Here is a 24,410-nt window from a genome sequence, read left to right as displayed (position 1 = left end):
TAAAAAGATCTCTGTAACCTGCAGGATGAATCCTCAACTAGCTACCGCACTCATTGAAGAAATCTTGGCTGTGGGCACGAGAAATGAAGTCTATTCCAAAACAATTTAATACAAAACAATTTTTAAAAAGCCCTCCAACAACTATACTCTTTCAGTTAACTGCTAAATGACCATGAAGATTGACAATTAAAAAACCTAGCTCATCCTGCTTAAACTACATACTGGGAGGATGGTCACGGAGACTACGGGCAATTTCTAAATGGGCACCGACACGAAGAAAGCAAACCTATTTGGAGCTGTAAGAGAATCTTGCATCGGGTTTTGCTTGTTCTAAGACTAATTAAGCTGATGCTCCTAGCACTCAGGGCTACAGCAATAGAAAGGGGTAGAAGCAGATGGAGCATCTCCCTCACTTGTCACGAACCCAGGGAGTAGAAGGAGTAAGGAAACCCTCGTTTGTCCACAGATTTACAAACAAATACAAAAAAATAAATAATATTCTAAGACAATACAAATGCAAATACTGTTCCCTTGTATCAATTACATACAGCATGCCTACATAGAGAGAATGATAATTCTTCTTCATTCACAGACGGGACATATGGCAGTGCGCTATTCAAAATGCTTTGATAATCCTAATTTTTGTTTCTGGTGCTGAGATATTATGAAAGGAACTGCATTTGCAACTTATTAAATACTTCTGGGAACAAATAGTTCACTTTGTTCCAGACTCGTAGTTTTGAGTAATTAATCATCCATGGAGCAAGGGCCAGTGAGGAGATATCCGTTGGTACCACTGGTTCCATTGGTAGCGGTTGCAGTGTGGGGGCTCTTCCCTGGAGGTTCCGAGTCCTCCTCATCTGAGCTAGACTCAATATCACTCCGGTCATCCTTGGACACCTGTGGAATACAAGAAGGTGAGTGGAACCCGCTCCCAAGGAATCATTAAGTGGTGGCAGACTCAGAATCCCATGCAATCACATACAAAGGAAAACAAGATCCAAATGTTACAAAATCAAAGGGGACAAAAATTCTTGCCACGGTAATAAGTTCCCTTTTTCTGGAGATAAGCAGTTTGGGTGACAAAGTCAGTTATTAAGGAACGGGGGCTAGATTTGCTGACCTCTTTTTTAAAAGATTTTATTTATTTATTTTTAGAGAGAAGGGAAAGGCGGGAAAAAGCAAGGGAGAGAAACATCAATGTGAGAGAGAAGTATCAGCCGGTTGCCTCTCATACATGCCCCAAGTGGGGATTAAATCTGCAACCCAGGCATGTGCTCTGACGGGGAATCGAACAGGCAACTTTTCCCTTTGTGGGACAATGTCCAACCAGCTGAGTCACACAGGTCAGGGCTTGCTGACCCCTTTAAGGTACTTTTCTGTATTGAGAATGTATTAAGACCATGAGTTGCACTTTTACCAGAATGGCACTGTAGGAATTTGGTACAAATGAGTCAATTTATACTCTGATGATCACCTTATCCTTGAGAATCATTCAAAGTCAGCTCTCAATTAACTACACTAATGTAGATATTCACTAACTCAGTTAATAAAATCATCATTCTTATTTGTCTTTGCAATCCATTGTTTCATGATTTAATTAGGTTTTCTTTTCTGTCTGCTAGAATTAAGTAGGAATTTTGTTTTAGATACTACATAATAACTAATGGCAGTAGAGGGTATTTTGAGTACCTGCCGGGTGAGGGTTAGTTTTAAATATTTCCCAAGGAAAATCGACTGACTGAATCACCATGAATTGGTTCCTGCCACTCCAGAGTTTTTCAGTCCTCCATTCAGTCTCATTAGATAATGAGGATGGGCACATAGGGCAACAGATACAAATCTATCCCTTATTGTAAGGAGTGAAAAGAAATCGGACTGCCTAGCATGGAAATGAGAGGGGGGACACCAAAAACCAGAATTATCTTCTGGAGGGCGGGCCCCTTGTTGTACAGGCTTCCCCTGCTAGGTGAGTGTTCTAGGAACCCGTCTGCATCAGTGTACCAGCTGGTGTTTTTGTGAGAGGCTGTGTTTAGCTTCAGTGAATTTTTTGGGAAGACTCTTTCAAAGTGTTTGCCCATTTTAGGATGGGTGATCTGTGAGTGCACCTGCCCATACCGTACTGAACGTTCAGCAATTTTTGACCAAAAATGACATGACCCCCATGCCCTACCTTCCCTATTCACCCAATCTCGCCCCAAGTGACTTTTTATTGTTTCCCCGGATGAAAATTATTCTTGAACGGAAATGTTTTGCTGATGTGGAAGAGGTGAAACAAAAAAAAATGGCAGAAGTACTACAAGGCATCAAAACTGACGAGTTCAAAAACTGTTTTGACTAGCGGGAAAAAGTCTCACCAGGTGTATTGCATCAAATGGAGAGTATTTTGAAGGTAACTGAAGTGGAAACATGTAAGAATAAAAAACAATTTTTTTATACATTCATATTTTTGGTTCCTCCCTCTAATTTAGGGAGAGGTTCAAGAAATACTCTACTGTTTTTAATATTAAAATAGTTTGAAACTGCTACTCTATAAGTCTAAATTATTGTAAGCATTTTTACCCAAAAGGCCTTAACACCTGTGAGGAATTGAGCACCATTTACTTACTTTCTAGGTGCGGTGGCAACAGGGACCTGGTAGCCTGGCTTCATAGGCCTTTCCCCCAGCTAGTCTCCTCGTAAGTATATCAGAACTAACTGGGGGATTTTTCCACATCACATCCTCTCTGTGCCACCACTACTCCCCAACTTGAGAACCCTGGAATCCAGTGCCCTTCCAAGCGGAGAAGCCACCATTACTGAGACAACAGCACCTCTGTTAGGTGCAAGGGGATCGGAAATGACCAAATGAATAGCGTAAAAATGGACCTCACTCCCATGCCACTCGAGGTGAGGCTAAACTCACAAGGCCTATCTCCAGGAAGATTTAGATACTGAAACATCAAAACAACTAGATTGTAAGGATACTTTAACTTAAAAACCATGGTCACAAAGACGGCACTATAGTAGGGTTCCCCTTCATTTAGAAATCCATTAGTCATAAAGTAAGCTGCTAATAGAAAAGCAAACTCTAGTTTTCAGAGAGTGATTTACATTTGCATGATTAGTAAGATTATTTTTAATAGCAATGGGGAAAAAAATCTATAGCTATGTTACCTTCAAAGAAAAAAAACAATTTAGAATGTCTTAAAATAACTCACAAAAAATGGGAGTCCCCAAACTAAGGCCATGAACCTGGCTGTCTTAGGTGAGCTGTAATAATAATTAAAATATCATGAAGCCTGAGATGTGGAATAAAACTAAAGACTGTCTCTTCATAAAGCTGAAGGAATAAATTGGAGAGAAGAGAACACATCTGCTAGAAACAGCAATGTAGTAAGGACATAAGTAATCTAATCATTGCTCCTTGTATCTTCAGTCATTGTTACCCTGCTCACAGTATTGTGCATGTTGACTTAATTTGAATTCAAATGAGAACAGGAGCATTTTTTAAATAGAAATATGTACTAACTTTAAAGAGTAAGAGATCACAGGGGAAAAAAACTTTCTAAGCCATGCATCAATCAAAATATTTTGAATTTATTTTTATTACATTTATTGGGGTGCCATTGATTCCTAGGGTCATATAGATTTCAGGTGTACATTTCTATAATACATGATTATGTGGAATTATATCATAATTCAGCTGACACTGATAACTGGCTCTTCAGTACATGACTCGGTATCCAAGCCCCTCTGTGGGAGGGTCAGCTCCGTTTCTCTTGCTGAGGACAAGGAGGTTGGTTAAGTGCTGCCCTGTGGTCCAGGGCACACCAGGCAAAGGAACTAATGCTAAGTACTCCATTTGGGCCAGTGTTGCTCCTCTCCCCAACTTCTCTTTCTCCTACCTCACTTTGGTCTATTGCTGCTTGTCAAGCACCACTGAAAAAAATTCCTTTCCTTCTCTGTGGGATCATGCAAAGTTTAGTGGAATGCAAGCTCATACAAAAGGACATGAACTGAGCTGTTCCCAGTATCCCTTTGCAGCTGGTGGGAGCCATACCTCAGTTAGAGCCTCCAGCCAGTGCCAACAGATTAGACAGAACAATATGCATGGAAACAAAAGCATCTGAGTGCCCCTCCAGCAGGCTAATGTGGCACCCAGGACAAGGACAGAGAGAGTGGTGAGAAACTTACATGTAAAGGGTTCCACTTCCCAGCCTTCCAGGGTGGCAGAAGGAAGAGAACAAACAATGAAAATAAGAAAATGTCATAGAGAATGTTCTAGAAAAGTCACTGTTCTACACAGAGGGGTTGGGGCTCAAGAAGCGTTATTCAAATCAGCCTCGTGAGTCCATTTTTTTTAACCAAAGAAACGAAATTTTGTTGGAAAAGGCCTAAATGGACATACTGCATCAAGCAACCCTCTTTTAAAAGCAAAGAAGTTATTAAATTTCTGTTCAGTATGAGTATAATCAGAGAAGAACCAAGGGAGACAGAGAGAGAGAAAGAATGTAACAAATAATATATTATTAAATCTGAAATTATAAATGCAGAACACTGGGAATCATAATCAGTAATGCAATGCTACAACTTAAAAAATGAACTAAATGGAAGACAATAAACATTTGGTTTGTGCTTCTACGGGGTTGTTCTAAATTTTGAAAAAATCAATTTTGATGAAATTTGAAATAATAAATAATGTTCTTATTGATTCAGAGCAATTAAGTAACATAATTATCTGGGACATATTAGAAATGATGCATTTTATCTTACCTTGCCTTTTGAAATAGCTTTGCAAGCTATTTTTACGATCAAGTAAGACCAGAAGCAGTTCAAGCCTAGTATTAGCAACAGCAGTAGGTTAAAAACCCACCAGGAAGGATAAGGTCCAACGATCTCCCAACTTTCAAATAGTGTGGTATTTAACACCCTAAGGAAAAGGAGAAAGGCATCATTGAACACAACTTTTCACTTTGCCCTCTGAGAAACTCCAGTGCCTGCACAGAAGCAGAAAGGCAGCAATCCCTCCCTCTCACAAGGCCGGCCAGGTATTTTTGAAGAGTCATCACCGGAACTCTTCCCCCGATTGCCAAGTTTCATTTTGACTCTAGCTTGAAGAGCATACTTATGCTCCCCATTTACTTTTGTGAGCATTTCTTCCATTAATTTCCATTAAGTTTTTAGTTATGATTCTACCTCTGTTGGCTAAACGGCTTTTAAAAAGTTGCTTTTGGTCTTCAGATAAGTGAGGAATACCACTCAGTAACATTACACTCCAAGAAAATAGGATGAATTAATTTCAAAAACACTAGTTACATTTAAACCACATGCCTGGTACAGTGGGAACTAGAATATACTTAAGTCCTATTTCCTGTCCTCAAGTGGTTATAGTCTTGTAGGGGAGCTTCCTAGAGGGTTCTTCATTTTTGCAAGCCTTCCCCTGGGAAAGAACTGACAATTGAAAGATATCATTTTGAAGTGATGCCTTGAGATGAGTATTAGAAAGTTGTTAAAAAATTATTGGAATATAATGAATGTGCTTAGTTTTAAGAGCACATACTTGAGGTAGGCAAACGTATTTGAGGTAATCGCTTCTCTCTGTAATGCGCTTACAGGACCAGAATGGAGCAGCCGCCTGGGCAGGTAGAGGAGAGCTGGTTTCAGTGCTTTCCTGCTGTGTCGCTCCCAGCTTTGGAACCTGACTCCTGCCTTCTGGGCTCAGACTGCTCCACAGTCAAAAACAATACCCACCGAACTTTGGAGTCCCTCTTATTTCCTTGCTTTTCCCCTTAGCTTACTGTCGTGCTGGCTTGGCCGTCTAAGGGTGTTGCTTAGAATTCATCTGAGTATTTCCAGCATTTGCCACAGCAGCGCTTCGCTGGGACCCCACAGGAGAGGATAGGTGGACAATACTTAGTGACTAAGGGGGCGGGGGGTGGTGGTGAAAAACTCCTGAATTTAAGGCGGCCCATGCCAGAACAGAAGACAGATGTGCAGGTCATTTTATGAGTGTCACGGGTGCTTTGAGAGAGGTTAAGAAAACTGCTTTATGAATCCTCAAAAGAAAAAACCCACTTATTGCAGCTGGGATAAGATGTACAGAAACATAAATAAATAATAGACATAAATAGGTTCCTTAGCCCCATTTTCAGCAACCCACATTTATAGACGGGAATGAGAAGAACTGAGTACATCCCTGACTTTGCCACACTAGTTGTCTCTCAAGAACAATAAATATGTATATTAAAACCCTAAAATCAACAGTATGGAATTGAATTTGACAATTTATTGGAAGTTTATTTCTCTATGCTGTAGTAGTATTTGTTCTGGTGGACGGGGGTCAATATTAGGGAACCTATTATTATAATATATCATATATCCATAGGCCAAATGGGTACAAATCTAATTATTTCAATAGCAATGAAAGACATTTGGTAATGTTCAATTCTACATCACTGATATTTAAAATTTAAGACTCATGGGACTTATTTAATATGAGTTTTAAGCAACTCAAATCACCAGTTGTCATTGTATTTAAGAAACACCAATTTTTGCCTGTATAATCAGGAGCAAACCACAAACAGCCAACATCGCCATTATTATTTAACACTATTCTGGAAGTTCTGGCCAGTAATAAGTATGGTAGACAGTCAAAGACTTCATTTTAAACATGTAGACATTAAATCTTTATAACTATTTTAAAAACAGCAAACAATTAAAATTTCCAATAAGAAATGGTAAAAAATTACTTTTCATTCTTAACACAGAAATTATGAAATGATTTTAAGTATTAAACATGTTTCGAGTTTATGATAGAGGAAAATATATATCATCTCAACTCTATAAAATAAATGTATGCACATATACACACAAAAAAGGAATAATACTTCCTTGAAAGGAATTAATCAAAGCCATTATAGACTTTCTCTGATGGAATAGAGATTGTGTACATGTTCTTTACATTCTTCTATTTTCTAAATCCATGTCAAATAGTTAGGAAATAAATACAAGTTATTTGTAAAAAAAAAAGGAATAAGTTAGGATAATGTCTGTATTATTGCCCTGTTTATTATAACAATAATTTTACTTCAAAACTACCTCTGCTTCTTGACATACTATCAATTTTGACACTGGAGAGAATGTAGTTTAATTTGAACAGAAAGAGGTCCTGAAGAAATAGCAGCAATGATTGCATTATGCTATTCATTATACATCAGCCTTTGCTGGACTATGGGTTGAGAACCTTTCTCACCATTATGATTTGCTTGGCTTAATTTGAACAGACTATCATGCAGTCACTGGTGACATGGCATTCGCATGAATTTCTGCAATGCTGCGTCAGGATTCATAGGCTCTACTATGACAATCTGTGGCACCTTTGTGATGCTGCTCAGAAGTAATGGGATTTCTCTGGAAATTCCTTTGGCTGCCTGCAGAGACACTCTGCCTGCAGAAAATACAATGAGTGCACTGAGTGGATATATCTTTTAGTGAGAAGCTTGGTAAGAAAAACAATGTACTATGGATTTAGACCGAGAAAGAAAGATCATTATGTCTCCTGGATTCTGAAATAAACCCAGGAAACAGGGACCTTTTTTTTTTTTAAGCCACAGAAAGTTTGGAATAAGAAAACTCTCTCCCTCTCTCTCTTCATCTCTCTCTCTCTCTCTCTCTCTCTGGCAAACTATTAAAATGGTGATTACAGAATTTTATCCCTTCTCACAGGCCAGGGTTAGGAGTATGTACCTTCGTGAAGCCATTACAAATCTCTAGTAACAGAGTTCCAACCAGCAGTTATTGTGAGGAGGGATTTCTGGGAGCGGCCAGGAGGGAGGCTACTGGGATGCTGGAAACATCCTATAGCTTGGCCCAGGTGGTGACTATATGGATATGTAGACATTTATAAAGGTAAAAAATGTGGCAAGCTGTACACTGAAGATTTGTGTACTATACTGTATAAGTGAATTATGCCTCAATGAAACAAAATGGAAGACAATACTCTGTGGGCCAAACACTGCCAGTGTGCCACTTCTGGTTTGCATAATTACTGTATCAGTGTCCTTCACCCCACCCCCAATACTCTGTGCTCAACATGTGGCTTCTAAGAAAACAGACCCCCCCCCCATTATAGTTAGCCTACAGCATCAAACCTCCTTCCGCTGCTCAAATGAAGTGGTAGAGAGTTTATATGTATAAGATACCAGAAAGGATCATCTTCCTTCACCTTAATGTTGGGCTCACTTAACCACTAGATGGCACATCATGCAAGTGCCAGACACGCTCACCTAGGTCTACTCTCCCAGAAGCTTCTGCCAAAATGTGGGTCCCAGTACTGAAATCACCGGCTCTTAAGGCTACACCCTCCCTTCTAAGAATCTTGTCTAATGGCAGAATGAACAGCTCCAGTCCACACTCCTTACTTCCTGCAGGATTCTCAAAAGAAGTGGATGCCTGTGCAATTCACTGGTGACCTGCAGATGCACTGGTTACCATCCCTGGGGGCTCAGCCTGGATGGCTTACTTTAATGGATGTTTAATGAATCATAAGAATTTAATGACTATGCCCTATAGTTATTTGCTCTCATGCTTACCTTTAATGGGTGCTTCATCTTAAATCTGATTATCACAGAGTTATTATACAGGCTGGATGAGGTGGGCGGAAGGGAGATGCATACATTCATGCAGAAAAGCTTACAATCTTTCTTTTAAGCAAAGAAAACACAGTCTCATTTTACTATGATAAGGCCTTACTCATAAATATTCGAGGCATCAGTGTGACATCTGCTTTGCCCTTAAGCCTCAAAATTCAGGAAGTCTCATAACGTCACACAGTGCAGTGAAAAAAGGATCTTCGATGGCATCTCATTCAGAAATACTACAACCAGTGCTCCATTTCTTCATTATTAATCATGAGTGTCAACTCAAAGTTGAAACTGATTCTCTGTAATATGTACAGTTGGATGAACAGTCTCACTTTCAGTGGATGTTTATGATGAGACCACAGCCCACGGCACACGCAAACTTTGCCTGCTCCCCTTTCCCCTCTACCGCCACCAAAGACCTCCCTCTGAGCCTTGGGTTGTGTATTTCTGGAATGATTTCTGTAAAAACCACAGCAATAATGAGATTCCTATCAAATATCCAAAGAGAACCAAGAGTGCTTTCCCAGGGGAGTTAGGGTCTGGGGGTCACCTTGAGGAGCACTGCGTAATGCCAGGGAGGGTACCTTAAAAAGAGAAATTTGTTTTGCAGTCAAAATTAGGGTGTTCTTTGCTTCAGAGCTTTTGAATGGTCTCGACTTTGCTTTCCCAGACAAACCTCAATGTATTCATGATGTGTGTTTCTGTGGCATATATTTTCACTTGCTTTACACAAAATATAAATGAAAAATAGATTCTACCTAAAGATTATCAATAATCTCCTGACATGTTTTGTTCATTTAAAAGTAAATGCCGAGAGGGGAGCAATTAAAATTTACTCTGAGCAGAAACCACTGGCATTTAACACCTGGTAAAGAGTCAGTTAATTAACTCACTGTTACAAGTAAGTCTCTCTGTCCCGGTTTCCTAAGGTAATAAAAGCTTCAGGATTAAGCAACATTTTGGTCAGGGGTTGGGTAGTCAAGGCTGCTATAAGGCTGAAAACTGCACTTGCAATGTTCTTTTACCAAGACAGGCCACCCCGCAGCTCAGATTTCTCCACAACACTGGTGTTCGTCTGCAAGCTCTCTTTCAGGAGGATGGTTTCACACAGAAGCGATTTCTCTATCCCTACCGGGAAGGTGAACTTGAACACGGATGAGCCATCTATCTTCCATTTAGCAATGGGCACATCAGTTCTGCTGTATTCTTATCCAAATAAGGCATGGAGGCCAATTCATTTATTTTTACTTTTAAGTCATAGCCTGACCAGACTTAGCCATCAGTCCCTTATATCACAGGACATTTGTAACCGATGACATCCTGGGTGGGGCAGGTGTTTTTCTCAAAGTTGGCCATTGCCCTCTTGGCGCCCCACTTCCTGTCTGTCTATCTGAATGCCCACACCCCTGGTCTCCCTTTCTATGTTCCTGATCTTCCAACAATCTGAGTACCTCTCGCCAAGGCTGTGTCCTTCTGGGTATATCCTGATTTCAACGTGCTTGTTTTCAACCCTCTGCCTAGTTCTTTGTTGCCTACGTGCCCCTAAAACAGATTTTTACCTTGCTCTCTGTGAGTGCTCCTTAATGAGTGATTACTGTGTGTTGGGCATTGTGCCAAACACACTTTGTACATTGTTTCATTTAATCCTTTCAACATTCCTGTGAGATTCCCTTATAGTGGAATACTTATACTAGCTATTGTTTACTGAGCATTACCTTTATACTAGGAATTGGGCTCAGGCTTTATCTGTGCTAACACATTTAATCTTCATGAAATAAGTGCAATGGGAACATTTTTTTTTTTTTAAAGTAGGTACTGTAATATCTATTTTACAGATGTAGAAACTGAAGCACAGGGAATGTAAGTAAGTTTCCTAAGATCAGATCTAGCAGGTGGGAGTGAGCTGGGATTTGAACCCACTTGTCCACTGGTCTAGGCCCTCAGGCCCTACTGTCCCTAAGCTCACTCTGCACCCGGCCCTCCCTGACTTTCTTAGTCCTTCACCCTTGGCCATGCACAGAGCCAACCCACCAGCATGTGATGGCAGGGAAAGGGCACTCACCACCGCAAGCGCTGCTTTAGCTTCTGCGCTCCGTTCCACCTCTTTCCCTGCACCGTTCTCCTGTGATTTGTATCTCTCGGGCCTTAATCTGGTTTCTGGTAGCTGTGTGAGGCCTTTCATGTTTAAATGACCCACTTGGGCTTATTTAACTGGTTTTCCCCACTTTGGCCCACCCCATTCAACCCGTCTCTATTGAATGATCTTTATTACCTCATATACTGCCTTTCATTACTACTTTGTCACATATATGAACTATTTAAGATATAAAATCAAAGTGTCTTTCTAAATTCAGCTTAGAATATGGGAGAGCCAGCCTGTGCCCTTTTCTTTGGTTTTTCTCTTTGGAAAGGTTGGGGCACATGTATACGTCCAAATATTCTTTACTTCAAAAAAGGGTTCAACAAGGCTGGAGCCTGCTGGGCAGGTAGGAATCTAAGAGACACCGAGACTGCAGGGACAAATCCTTCCAGTTATCTAAGAGGATAAAAACCATCCTCACACCCTCAGAGTGGAGGCTGGAAGACCGGCTCTGAAGCCTCCCCAAACCTGTATGCGCTTCCCTGAAGGGCTGCTCTTTGTTCTCGTCCTCTGTAGGAGCCATTCCTAACAAGGCCAGCAGTAGTGGCCTAAGTGCTTCTGGGCCAAGGTGCAACAGAATGCTCACAGCTTGCCCCTCGGTTTCCTTGCATTTTCCTCCCTTTTCCATTCCCCTGGGGATTTTTATAGCTGTGAGTGAAAACTAAAACCACACACAGACCAATTTGGAACTCCGGTTGTGAGATTCTTTGTTTTACATTTGCAAGTTCTGAATCAATGAACTCAGTTTCAAGAAGAAAAGCTTGGCCAGTCATGGAATTCATGAGCTTGTCCCTGGGGGACCCCTCTGGGTCCTGACAAGAAGAGGAGAGGGGAGGTCTAGTGGCCCAGTAGGAAGATCCCATTTAGAGTGTGGCTATTTACTATAGGAACTTGGAGAGGCTGGTCTAGTTTCTGGGATTTTGGGAGTATCTTGCATTCTGGCTTCCCATACGTGTAGTTGCTGGAGCCATCTGTATTTTCTTATTAGCTATTTAAATAGCAACTTCTGAGTGGAAAAAGGTAAGAAAGCATCAGTAAAATATGTCACTCTCTAGTCTACAGAAAGATTTATTTTAAGAGAGCTTGAGTAATACTTCCATTGGAAGGATGTTCAAAGAATTTTTTTGTTTATGAGATTGAAACTCATTACTAACCTGTAAAGTTCAAAGGGCAGATATAACACCAACATTTTTGTCAGGGGATCAAGATCCCCAAATAGTATTTAATTATGCAAGGTCACAATATTGCAGTTTTTGATTTTAGTCTAAGCACATTATCTCCTGGTCTCCTTCTGTCGCTCTCTTTTTAAAAAAATTATATAAAAACCCAGGCTGCATACTCTTGATAAACCTTTCAGCAAGTAAGAGCTAAAAGGCAGGTTCTGAGGCCATCATGTTCAGACCGGCAGGCTGGCAAGACAGGAAGAGCGCTACCTCTCTGCTTTCTAAAATCGCCTGAGAAGGTTCCAGTAGAGTCTGGGCTCAGGGAGAATCTCAGCATTTCCTCACTCATGAGTCAAGCCCAACTCATTTTGTTTAGTAGAAGCATGAAGAGAGTCCGTGTCATCTTAGAAACTGTGTGTGTAGCACAGGTATCAGAACTTCAGGTCGGCCCTACCTTTGCCTGCCTTGAAGCCTGGTTGTGAGATTTCTCTGCCATATCAAAGAGGCGATAGAAATTTCCAAAAAATTCTGAAAACTGAACAATGGTTCTTTAAGAAATGCAGGCGCACTCACCTAGCATGCAGCGACTAGCTGGTAGGTCCAAAGGTAAGCTCAAGAGTATCTGTTGTTCCTGTTAAACAGACCCTCCTTCCACCTCCTTCCTGACCCCCTCAGTCTTACAGCTCTTGTCTGCTTAGCTCTGAGACTCTAGCCATAGCTGCTTTCCAGGCTCTCCAGGTCACATATTTCCATACGGTCTCCCCTGTGTGTGACGCCAGCTTCCACCCGTCTGGAAAACTCTGACTTCCATGACGCACCTGCTCCAAGTGTCCCAGTCCTGACTTTGCCTCCCACACCCCGCCACCAGCTCCTTCCTTTTATGCTGAAGGTGAACACGGAAGGGGAAAGAAAGGGTAGGAGGAAGAGGAAAAAAGAGGATAGTCTCTTACTCCCACCCAGGTTGTATGAAGCTCTCCTCTTCTGTGGCGTTTCTAAATAGGTCATAATGAGCCACATTGCATTGGATTCTCCTGACCTTATCTCTGAGGAGTGTTACCAGCACTTTTTTCATCTCTGTGTTTTATTTAAATATTTACAGAGTTAATCTTCAACTTTATCTTAGAGAAATGTTGTAAAAATTTTGGAAGTGTTTTTTCAAAGAGAAAGTGTATCACGGGCCCACAGGGGCATTGAACTGCATTGTATTTATTAATGCCCAGGTGGTGAGAGATTCAGTAAGCGTGTCTTTAACAAAGAGTTTCTTCTCTAGAGTTAGTCTGAGTTGATAAAACCCAGTCGTAAGATGCTGAAAATCATGGGAAACAAGTAAATCAAAAAGGAGTGGAGGAACCCTAGGAGAGTGAATACAGTGATTTAGAAAAGAAAAATTCGCTTTGCGGGCTTCAACAGTATAAAAGAAAAATAACAAATATGAAACTATATGTATTGAATGGTAACAAGGCAAGTGACCAAAAAAACATTGATAATCACAGCATTCTGGTTAAAAAAGAATTGAAATAATGTTAATTATTGAAATAATTTCTGTATAATAGACATGCTTGGGAGTACAGGTGGGAAGTGAACTTATTTGGAAAAGAACTGACAGTACTGAGTACGATGTTTGAACAAAAGTCAAAATACCTGGATTTTAGGCTGTTTCTGCCTTCGCTGGCGCTATGATGTTACGTGTCTTTTTTCCCCCCCTCAAGGCTAAGTTTTCTCTTTTACAATATAAGAGCCTCAGATGAGATAATTACTGAAAGTTCTTTGAATGATAACATAGTTTTATGAATTCTTACATTTTCAGATTTACCTAAAATTTTACTTTTTCTGATTATTTTCTCAACATAAAAGACAATTCATAGGTACAGATGCATTCTTCTCAAGTTGTTCATATTCATTCCCCTACATTTAATAACCAAACAACTAATACCGAGAAAACAAGAGGGAAGATTTCACTTTGCTTTGTTGAACTTCTGGAAATATGGGGAAAAGTAAGAAAGTAGAAAACAAGGTAAAAAAACATTAAATCCCATCTTTAGGAAGGAACCGATGAAGGGGTTAAGCCCTTGAATAAGTGTTATATTTATGGGAGCAAACCTCTGTATACCTCTGCCTCCACCGCACAGTGAGCGTGCACAGCCTTAGCCATCAGCGGCAGGGCATCAGACTATAGTAGCTACAGGGATTCCTTAGTAAGCACTCAGCTTAGGTTTGTTGCAGCCACCAGCCACACGCCAAGCCCCTGGCTCATACCCCAGTCAGTAGCGTCTGCATACTTGTATAACTGGCAGTGAGGAACGTATGTGGCTGGGTGTGACTTGTCAGTGAAAGTCCCCAGCCTTTGGCACTCATTCCTGTTGAATTCAGCAAAGCTGAAAGCTACCAGCAACTTGTTTTACTACGCTCTTCTCTTTAGCTTTCAATCTCTGTGCAGGCTTGAAGCATGAAATGTGTCTGTGTGTGTGGGTGCATTAGACTCAATGCCACCGGACACATACCATTGTCAAACACAGTCAGTGTCCTTAAGATCCCTCTGTGACCAGTGCACAACTCTACCTTATGTTGAATGCAAAATGACACCTTCTCAAATTAATAAGGCCTTTGGGTCCCCACCACCAACCAATCAACTATTTACCTGAGAGGGACTTCAAGATAGATAAGAATCAGTAGCGATACTCAAAGAATTAAAAGGAAGTGTAGGAGAATCAAATACACCGGTTGTTAAGGAAGAAGATCTTAAATAGAATAGGTGTTCCAGGCAAAGGTATGTGTAGGCCGGAAAAGCAGAGGGCATACACAAGGAATCACGAATAGTTAAACTGCGCGCCCGGGAGTAGTGAAAGAAGGAATGTTAATTGACATCATTTTGTGGAAGGCCTTCTAAGTCTGAACTTACAGCAGAAAACAAGGGAAAACCCTGCATAATTTGGGGATGCACTGATGTGGGGACCGGATTAAGGCCTTGATTTAGGAAGAAGCTTATAAAACTGTGTTTGGGATGGCTTTCAACAGGAGAGAGAGGGAATGTGGGGATGGCGGGGAGGAGGCAACTGCAGAGACCTTGGCGAGAGGACACGAGGGTCTCAGAAACAAGAGCATCTTTGAGGAACATACCTCTTTAAAAACACTGCCCAGTAATTAGAGTTCACGGAAACAAGTACCTCAGAATGGTGCGGGGCAGTGGGAAAGAAGGACGACTAGGAAGAATGAGATTCCTCCCGTGAGAAAGAAGCCCTGATTTATTGATGGAGGTGGCACTGGGTCTCACAGGAGAGTGTACACCCCCCGCCCCCCGCCACCATGCAACAGTGCCCCGGGTTCTAGTGCAGTACCTGGGTGCTGGCAGCCTGCACCCTGAATCACATCCTCAATCCTTTGCTCCTGAGGAAAGGCAATCGAGTCATTTTTAAGAATGGGTTGTTAGTTTTGTCGTAAAGAAGTTTCAGTCCATACGCCAGCCTCTGGATTCTTAACATCTGACACTTATTGCCATGATCTCACACACGCGTCAGCCATTAGCACCAGCTCTCAGATTAGGCTTGCGATCAGGGTCACTGCCATCACCAGTATTCAGACCAGTGACACACATCTCTCTGTTGCACATACAACATGAAAACAAGCAAAGGGAGCAAGGGGAGCTCGGTTAATTATTTGGTAACCACGAAAGATAGGTGGAATTAACTTTATTTTTATTAACTTGGTGCTGTATGCCCAATATTGTTGGGGGTATACACTAGTGGCCTTCAGAAAACTAATCTAGTTGAGGAGATGGGGTTGGAATACCAATTAGTATATTCTATTTAGTGGGTAATGCTACAATATATATCAACATGTGATTGTTCACTGAGCCTGTGATTCTCTTTCCAAACATATGTCCTAAGGAAGTAATGAGGAATTTATGAAAACATTTAGCCACAAGGATATTCATATAAATATTATTTACAATAGCAAACCACCAGAGATGTCCTAAATAATGTTCAAAAATAGGGCAATGATAAATAAACAATGACTTTTTCATAAGATGGCCAATATAATTATGTAGCCAATATAATTATGTGATAGATGACTATTTAATAAAATGAGAAAATGCTTACAGTACAATGTTAAATGAGAAAAGCAAACCTATAAACCAATATGGGCAGAATAATCTCATTTTGCTGGAGGAAAAGAGGTAATTTTAAGCATATAAAATGTTAGAAACAAAGACCTCAAACTACCAACAGAGGTTATCTCAGAACTATAGCATTGGGATGTATTTTTCCTTCTTCATTTTCTCCTGTTTTATAAAATTCCTATAATGTTTATTTATAATATGTACATGACCACATAAATAAATATTAGTTTAGGTCAAAATCAGAGAAGACCATATGAGAATAACATATCGCCAAGGGCTAAGAAAAGCCAATAAAGGTCTTAACTGGGGCACAGAGCACAAGAGATGTTTGCAGAGCCACATGGATTTCCCAAAAGCCACCTCCACTGAGTCTCACAGCCACAGAGGGGCAGCTTGGCGTGGCCAGAAGTGGTTCTCCTCAAAGCCCCAGCCTCCTGCTCTGGATGCGGAGACAGTAATGAGCAACACTCGCCTGTGGTCACAGCAGCTGCTGCCCCCTGCCCCCTCTGCGAGGGGGCGAAGGGGCGGCTCCCTGCCGGTACTGAGGAGGGGAGGGCTCAGTGCTCAGCGAAAAGCGGGGCACACCAGTGGTAGTGAAGTCCCTGCCTGTCTCTAACAGGCTTGTTCACATTGCTCACTGGCAAAACAGATGTTTTGATTTCACTTGAACAATGGAAGCCACTCTGTAGATTCACTCACGGTTATAGGTGTGGAGATTCTGAGAGGATGGAAGGGTCAATTTAAACACACATCGTAAGCACATCTGATCACTTCTGTCCCTGGAATGTGGGTTTACTGGCATGTTTGGAGCTGTTCTTGTCAGAGTTCCCAACATTTAGAGCTTAATAACTGGCCAAAGGGCTGTAAAACTTGCATGGCTTCTGCAATCTCTGTTATTTTCTTATTTCCTGATTTTGTGAAAGAAATGTATTTCGCGAGATACAAGGCACAGCTTTGGAAACTATGGTATAATCCCTGCGATCTTGTCTCGAGGGGCAGGGGGAAATGGAGACAGAGGAAGAGAAGGGGAAGAATGGAGGGCTGGGAAAAGGGCAGATGGGGAGGAGGAGACACACAGAGACCCTCTTCCCTGAGGCACTTGCATTTGTCTGTATCTCGAATCAAGGCCGGGCCTTGCACAAACTCAGCATGGCATTTAACACCACCCCATTTCTGTGATTAAATGTTATACTAATGAAAAGGGAGCCACAAGACAAATAGCTGTGTCTTGGAAATTAGGAGAGGGAGGTCCCTGTGCTAAACTCAGGGCCTGAAACTTGAAGGCTTTCTCTACCTATAACTGCCAGGCTGGGGACCTGCCTGGTGGGATCCATTTGGGGATCAGGACAGGTGCATATTCAGACAATTTACTGAGGAAGAAAGGAATATGAACACCTTGCCATGCAGAGAGGGAGGGAAGGCAGTAAAGTGGCACCGACCGCTCGGTGGGGGCACGTGGATTCAGGAGCTGGGGGACAATGGCTCTTTGGCAGAAACCCCCATGGCAAACACATCAAAATAGTGGCTCCGGGGATGGCAGTTTTATTGGTAGGTCATCTTCGAATAGTCAAAGACAGTCTACCGAGTGTCCTGGGGGTTTCATCTTAAAAGCAAAAAAAAAAAAAAAAAGAATTTAACTGACAGGACGATATGTCCTCTCTGCTTCTGTTAGCTGTAGTGTGTTTAACTGTGCTCATCCATTCAGCCTCAGTTGCTCTCTCCAACAGCCCCTGATCATGAGTAAAATGTTTACAGTCAACAAGCTGAATGTAAGACTTCTACTCTCAATGACAGAAATCGCAAGAGCCAAGGCCATACCTTAAACACAGAGGAAATTCTGCGCACACCATTGTTGGCCTGAGGGTACGGGGTCCAGCGCCTCACCAGGAGGGTTAAGTGGCATTCAGGTGGCATCTGCTGCCACTTTCACTCCCACGGCACAGGTGCTGAGGAAAGCACTTCCTCACCGGAAAAGTGCGTAATGCATATGAAAAGCCAGTTCACAGAAGAAAAACAAATGGCTTATGAAAACATGGATGAAGGGTCCCACTGTGCTTATAATCCACTAAACACAAAATTAAAACAAGAGACATGTATGCCAAAGTTTTGGGGCTGAGGTGTCACGACGTCTGCAGGCTCCTTTGAGATGACTTGGCAAATGTGTGTAGGAGACACGCGGTGGGCACTGCAGGTGCGAACCACTGGTGAATGCAGGTGAGGAGGCTGAGTGTTCGCTGCACATTTTTCAAATTTTCTGTGGGGTTGAACATGTTCAAATGAACACATTAAAAGAGAAAACATCAAAACTATCAAATCATCAAGTGTGTATTAAAAAGATGAGGAAACACTTGTCAAAAATCAAGTGAAAGTGACACTCCTGTGGCTAGTCAGAGTGTAAAGTGAAAATTTGAAAAGAGGAAATTTGGCCATACATGTAAAGAATACTTAAAAGTGATTCTTTATCCTCATAAATATACTTCTGAAGTTATCTCCCTTTGTCTTTAAGGAAATGAGTTACCTACACATTTAAATTCAAGAATGTTGATGCAATACTGTTTTTAATGGCAAAAAAATCTCCAAAGGGTTAAAAAGGCCCATCTAAATGGTAGAAAGCTGTTCATACATTAAAATCATGTTCTATCTATGTGACATGGAAAAACCCTCCATTTCATAAAAAAGTAAAGGAAATTAAATTAAAAATTGTATGCAATACGATCTCTTTCATATGTAAACACTTTATCCACGCACGGATAGAGTGTGATGAAAAGAAAATATTCCACAATGTTAACATTGGTTACTTCTGATTCCAGAGATTTAAAATAAAAACATTTTCTATACTATTTTCCAAGTGTATGTATTATTATAATTAGAAAAAAACAATATATTTTTTCAACAGTGATTATATAAGAAAACCTGTTAGTCTTTCATGTTAGTTCCAAACACCTATTTGTGGTCCCTGCCAGAGGAAACAGAAGAGGCTGGGTGTTCGGGGCCAAGGCGGAGCACCGCCAGGAATGCCCACGGCGGACACACGGAGTAGAACTTGGGTCTGAGCCATAGTTGTCCATTTTAGGGCTCTCATTCCTATGAGCAAATATCCTTAGCGTGGCACTCAGAGGGTATTAAAGAAACAAGTCTAAGAAGAAAAACTCAGGAGGCTGGAAGGGCCCCTCAGGTTATTCTGCCCAAGTCTGTCTTAGACTGAGGCCACATGTGGAACAGGATGGCAGAGAGAGGAGCTTCCGCTCGTGCTCTGGTCCAAGGGCTCCCAGTGTTAGGGTGAAGAGGAGTCTGGGGTGAAGGACAGCAGATGCTCCAGAAACACCTTTTTTGGGGGGGAGGGCAGCGGCAAATATCTTTGATTAACTTATAACGTGCATGTGATTTCTGGAGTTTGTATGCACTATAAATACCATGTCCATTGAAATGATTCAAAATCAGCTTTTAATTGAAATGGTGTTTTTCGCTGTAAAACCAATTCCCCTTCCTCTGTAGAAGTCAGAGACCTGGTTTCTCTACTCTGCCTTGTGCCATGTGCTCCAACGAGCCTGTTCTGCAGGAGGACAGTTCCCAGCCTGGCTGCTCACTGGAATTCCCTGGGGACCATTAAGAATGCTGATGCTTGTGATTGGCCTCCGAAGCTATAATTTAAACAGTTTGAGATACAGCCTAGGTTGTGGAATCTTTCAAAGGTACTGGGCGACTTCAGTGTGCAGAAGAATTTGGGAACTGCTTCTGCAGGCTTTTTATTTCTTTTGTTCTCTATTTCTTGCCTTTCTTTTTTAAAAACTACAGATGTTTCTGAGTAACTTTACTGATCCATTCCTGCTCTCAGGAGACGTGATGATTACAGGTCATTTATGATGGTGTGTGCCTGAATGGGATTTACCTGGCTCTGCGTGGCATGTTTTAAGTTCTCTCCTTCTCCTCTCCCACTTTTTTTGTTTTTGAGCATCAGAATTCCCAATTTTTGAGGTTTCAAACTGCCTCAACTCAGACATACTTGTGGACCTCACTCTTCTCAGCTCTCTTTTAACCCTCCTTTGAGCCACTCGAAACTTAGGTTTAATCTTCCAGAATTTTGAAGAAATCATCCTTTGAAGAGAGAGCCTGAAGCATGAGTTTATAAACCCATGCAGACAGTAAGTGAAGCCCCAGGCAGAGGAGGGCGAGTGTCCACAGCATCAGAGAAAGAAGCCCAAACCCTCAAAAGATGATGGTGCCCTGCCCTGGCTGGTGTGGCTCAGTGGATTGAGCACTGGCCTGCAAACTGAAAGATCTCTGGTTCGATTCCCAGTCAGGGTACATGCCTGGGTTGCAGGCCAGGTCCCCAGTAGTGGGCGCTTGACAGGCAAACACACATTGATGTTTCTCTCCCTCTCTTTTTCCATCCCTTACCCTCTCTCTAAAGTAAGTAAAATTAAAAAATAAAAAATAAAAAAAAGATGATGGTGCCCTCATCCTCGCCCACACACAGTTCACATCAAAAATGATTCCTCACCATGCAACAATGTACAAATATCTTTTGAAACTCTTTTCTTTCTTTTGACATGGGGAATCAAGTCAATTTTTATTAAAATATAAAAATATTTAAAAAAACCTTTTAGGGCCCACTCTGCCTGTGTCCTGCGCACGCGCACACACTTGGTTGGCCCACTGGCTACTCAGTATGAAATGTCAGTGAGTAAGCGCGATTCATCGCCCTCCCTTCAGTGACTTCAGTCACTTAATACCCACATTTGCTAAACAGAGAGCAATACTTGTTACAGACTTTTACCTAAGAAACACAGTCCCCTTCAGATTCGATCAATATTCAAGTTTCCTAAGATATATCACTAGGCTTATGACATTTAAAACACCAGAGAAGATTATACTCAGGGAGATTTTCACATTGATTTCTGAAAAGCAACTCTTAGGAGGCTCCAGCTAGTAACGCACCATCTCTTCGCCTTACCTGGAGGTTCCTCTCCCGTCAGAACGGCAAATACAAAGATGACACTGAGGTGTCATCTTCATTTGTCTGCTTCTCTAACTGGGAGTGTAGATTGGCCCTGGGTGTCTGTGAAGCCCCAGGGAAAACCATCCCTTCCTCACCTGAGATGCTGATTCAAGTGAACAATCAGTCCACCTGGAAAGGCCACCTACGTCCAGAGGAAGCAGCCATCCGGAGGCAATGGGTGCTGAGGGCAGCAGGGAGCTGCCCTCATGCTTGGCAGCAGAGATATGGGATGGTTTGGGGATAATCACAATGGTTAGACTCACTCTCCTGTTTAAACCTTCTAATCATTGCCTGCTGAAATTGGAATGAAATCCCAAATACCTCCCAACGTCCACAAAAGTCTGTAATTTGGACCTCTCCAACCTTATTTTCTACTTTCTTTTTCCCTCTTGTTCATCCAGCTTCTTTCTGTTCCAGGAATAGGCCAACACTGTTCCCATGTCAGGAGGATGGCACCAGTGGTTTCCTGTGCTGGGCCTCTTCCTACGACTAGTCCTGTAATATGTGTCTATTTCACTGTGTTGTAGCTACTTTTCCATGACCTCATTGCCTCCCACCTTAAAGCATAAACTCTTAAGAGTACAATGACTATGTGCATTTGATCTGCACGAGCACTGTGAACTCTGTTGTATATTGGGTGCTGATAAGATAATGTGGGCTGCTGATCAATCCTCATTCCAAGAAAACTGATGGTAGGCAGGGCCCTCGCTTCCACAGAATATCCCTGCTGGACGCACTGATTCACAAGAACGGACAGACAAGCCTGCTCCTCACTCACACTTGCCTTGCAGTATTTATACTCAGTGGCATAATTTGTCAGTGCATTGTGCCATGATAATTGCTTTTGGTCTGCTTACCGCCAAGGCTTTAGTTTTAGTAAAGGCATTAGACATGCAACAGAAAAAAGAATGAGAATATTAGGCCCTGAAAATAGTTATTAGAATGGTAGGCATAAAGGGGATGAAAGCTCACACTGAGGCTAACACAAAGTGACTTTGCAAGCCATTTCAAGTGAACACTATCACAGGCAGAACTGAAGTAAACTGCAAAACTAACGAAATGCTAATGCTTTGCATTTTTATCATTATCCACCATGAGCTGGTTTTCTTCTGCAGAGTAAGACAAATGGCAGTCAAGTCAAAGCTCAGATTTTTTTTGTTTAGAGCTGTGACTGAAGTTGGGCCCTTGATAACTGTGGAGCTGCCAAGAATGTGCTCATCCTTTGAAACAGACACTATGCTGAAAGGGATGTTCTCAGATGTCAACTGTATAATCCTGGGACTCATATGTTATTTCCATGCCCCTGGATGCAAGGAACCGATGTTTAGAATACTGTAATTGCTGATTCTGAATGGTCTTTGAATGAGGACAGTGACACATCTTTAAAGTGTGCTCACCGGAGCTAGGGGCTGTGGTCCTGAAATAACCATTTCCTTTATTTCTATGTGGACTTTGGTCTCATTGCCACCATGTTCTAATCAAACAAATGGGCACACAAACAAAACCATGCTTATGACTCCCCAGTTTGGTTTCTCCAGCTAAGTTTTCTTAGTTTGTTTTGTTTTAAAATGTCATCACCTATGTATCTATATATACAAAGATATCTACCTACCTACCTACCTACCTATCATCTATAATTGCCTAATTTGCACCTCCTCTTGGGTATTTATGGGCACCTCCAAAGTCAAAATCCTATTTTCCTCCCAAACCTGTTGCAAATAATGCCACTCCCATCACTACTGTGAATCCCATTATTAAGCATTGTAACTCCAGACTTATACTATTGTTTTCATGCTAGAATTCTTCAGAAGAGGTTAGACTGAGTGATAATTCACCCAGAGTCATACGGACAGGGTGATAGAGCCAGAATTTGAACTCATGCCAGGTTATGCAGAGCCTGTTCTGTTAACTACCATCTCCCTCCTCAGTTAATGGTTTTAACCCTCACTGAGTTGCTTAAATCAAAACTGTGATGTTACCCCTTATACCTCCATCAACTTTACCCCCTTCCCCCATAGCCAAAATGGTTACATGCTCTATCAATCTCCTAAATTCTTCTGGAAACCATTTGCTTCTGTCTACCATCGCTGCTACAACTGCACTCTAAACCACCACCAACTCCTACCTAGACAGTTACTACAATAGGCTTCTAACTCGTCCCCCACATAGACCTTGTTTCAAGGTATCATAAACAAAAAGGCCATGAGAGCAATGTGGTATTATGTGGTCAGAAAGCTATCATCCAGATAATTTAGAAGATGTGTATTTTTAAAAACTAGACTGTCACTGGGAATAGTTTCAAAACACTTTCTCAAGTCCCCAGTAGCTCCATGAGCCCCCAGTGGCCAAGTGAACCCAAACTCATTCTTAAGGTGGCAGCTTCCAAGTCATTCCTCGGGGAATTATTCTCTGACCCTAAGAATAGGTTGGATTCTCACAGCAGCCGATACACCTTCATAATGCATGCTCTTGTAACTGAGAGATTGATGTCTGCCTCCCTAATTGAATGCTTTATAAGAGCAGGGACTGAAACATTTGCCTTTTCACTAATGGTCTCATTACCTACTACAGTGTCTGGCAAATTGTAAGTTTCAAATATTTGTAGGATAAATGGAATTTTTCCATAATTCGAATGGCTTTAGTACTTTCTAATTTTAAAAGTAGTATGTATCATGTAGAAATTTCAGGCTATGCAAAAAAAAAAATTAAGAAAGTAAAGTCAATTCTTTTCCATTTTTTCCTCAAATTGTTCTTGGCCCTCATTTATTTTTGTCTGTAGAAAACCAGCTTTGTGTAAGAAGCTGTTTAAACAATGTGTATGTAACTGAAAATCCATGGGATTTTTTTCCCCTCATCAGGCACCAAATATGCTTAAATTCTAGCAAAGGACATAATATTGATCTTTCCTTTGCACTTTTCTGCCACGTTGGACTTTTCAAAATCATATCCTAATTTGAGCTGGAGAGTTTAAGGCACATCCCTCTAAATGTTGGCTCTTTCGAACTCATCTCATCTCCTACATTCCTTCCCATCCTCTTCACACCTTGCTAGACAGTAGAATCAGCTGCATTACACAATATAAAATTGAAGATCCAACTACTTGTGCTTAGCAAATATAAAATTAAATAAAATAATGACAACAAAAGAAAAAATAGCATAAATATTATTGAAAAATCCAACCACCATTTTCTTAACTCACTTGAGTTAGGGAACATGAGTTTTTTGTACCCTTGGACATTCTCAGTTTTTATCTTACTTGGATTTTCATAGTAAGACCATCATGTTGCATGCATGGCCAGTTTAGGGATATATACTCAATTTTTTACCATTTGACCTAATCTTGGAACCTAGCCTCTGAATAACATTC

At 41.4% G+C, this 24,410-nt stretch overlaps 1 protein-coding gene across 2 annotated transcripts in view; it reads right to left on the bottom strand.

Moving 5' to 3' along the window:
• Positions 1 to 289: 289 nt before the first annotated feature.
• CERS6 (ceramide synthase 6) overlaps positions 290 to 24,410 on the bottom strand; it is a 291,055-nt gene continuing 266,934 nt past the window's right edge. The window contains exons 9-11 of one of the 2 annotated variants that reach the window (XM_054562522.1): positions 4,756 to 4,912; positions 4,177 to 4,200; positions 290 to 900 (exon numbers count right to left, since the gene is read on the bottom strand). In XM_054562522.1, the coding sequence (XP_054418497.1) occupies positions 748 to 900; positions 4,177 to 4,200; positions 4,756 to 4,912 (334 nt within the window). In that variant the 3' untranslated portion in view covers positions 290 to 747. The remainder of the gene's footprint in view (positions 901 to 4,176; positions 4,201 to 4,755; positions 4,913 to 24,410) is intronic. The other variant, XM_054562523.1, reaches the window with a different exon arrangement.

Source organism: Pteronotus mesoamericanus, unplaced genomic scaffold (genome assembly GCF_021234165.1).
Source record: "Pteronotus mesoamericanus isolate MK-2021 breed Mesoamerican mustached bat unplaced genomic scaffold, CSHL_Meso_final scaffold_651, whole genome shotgun sequence".
NCBI lineage: Eukaryota > Metazoa > Chordata > Mammalia > Chiroptera > Mormoopidae > Pteronotus > Pteronotus mesoamericanus.
This window is presented reverse-complemented; position numbering and strand designations above follow the sequence as displayed.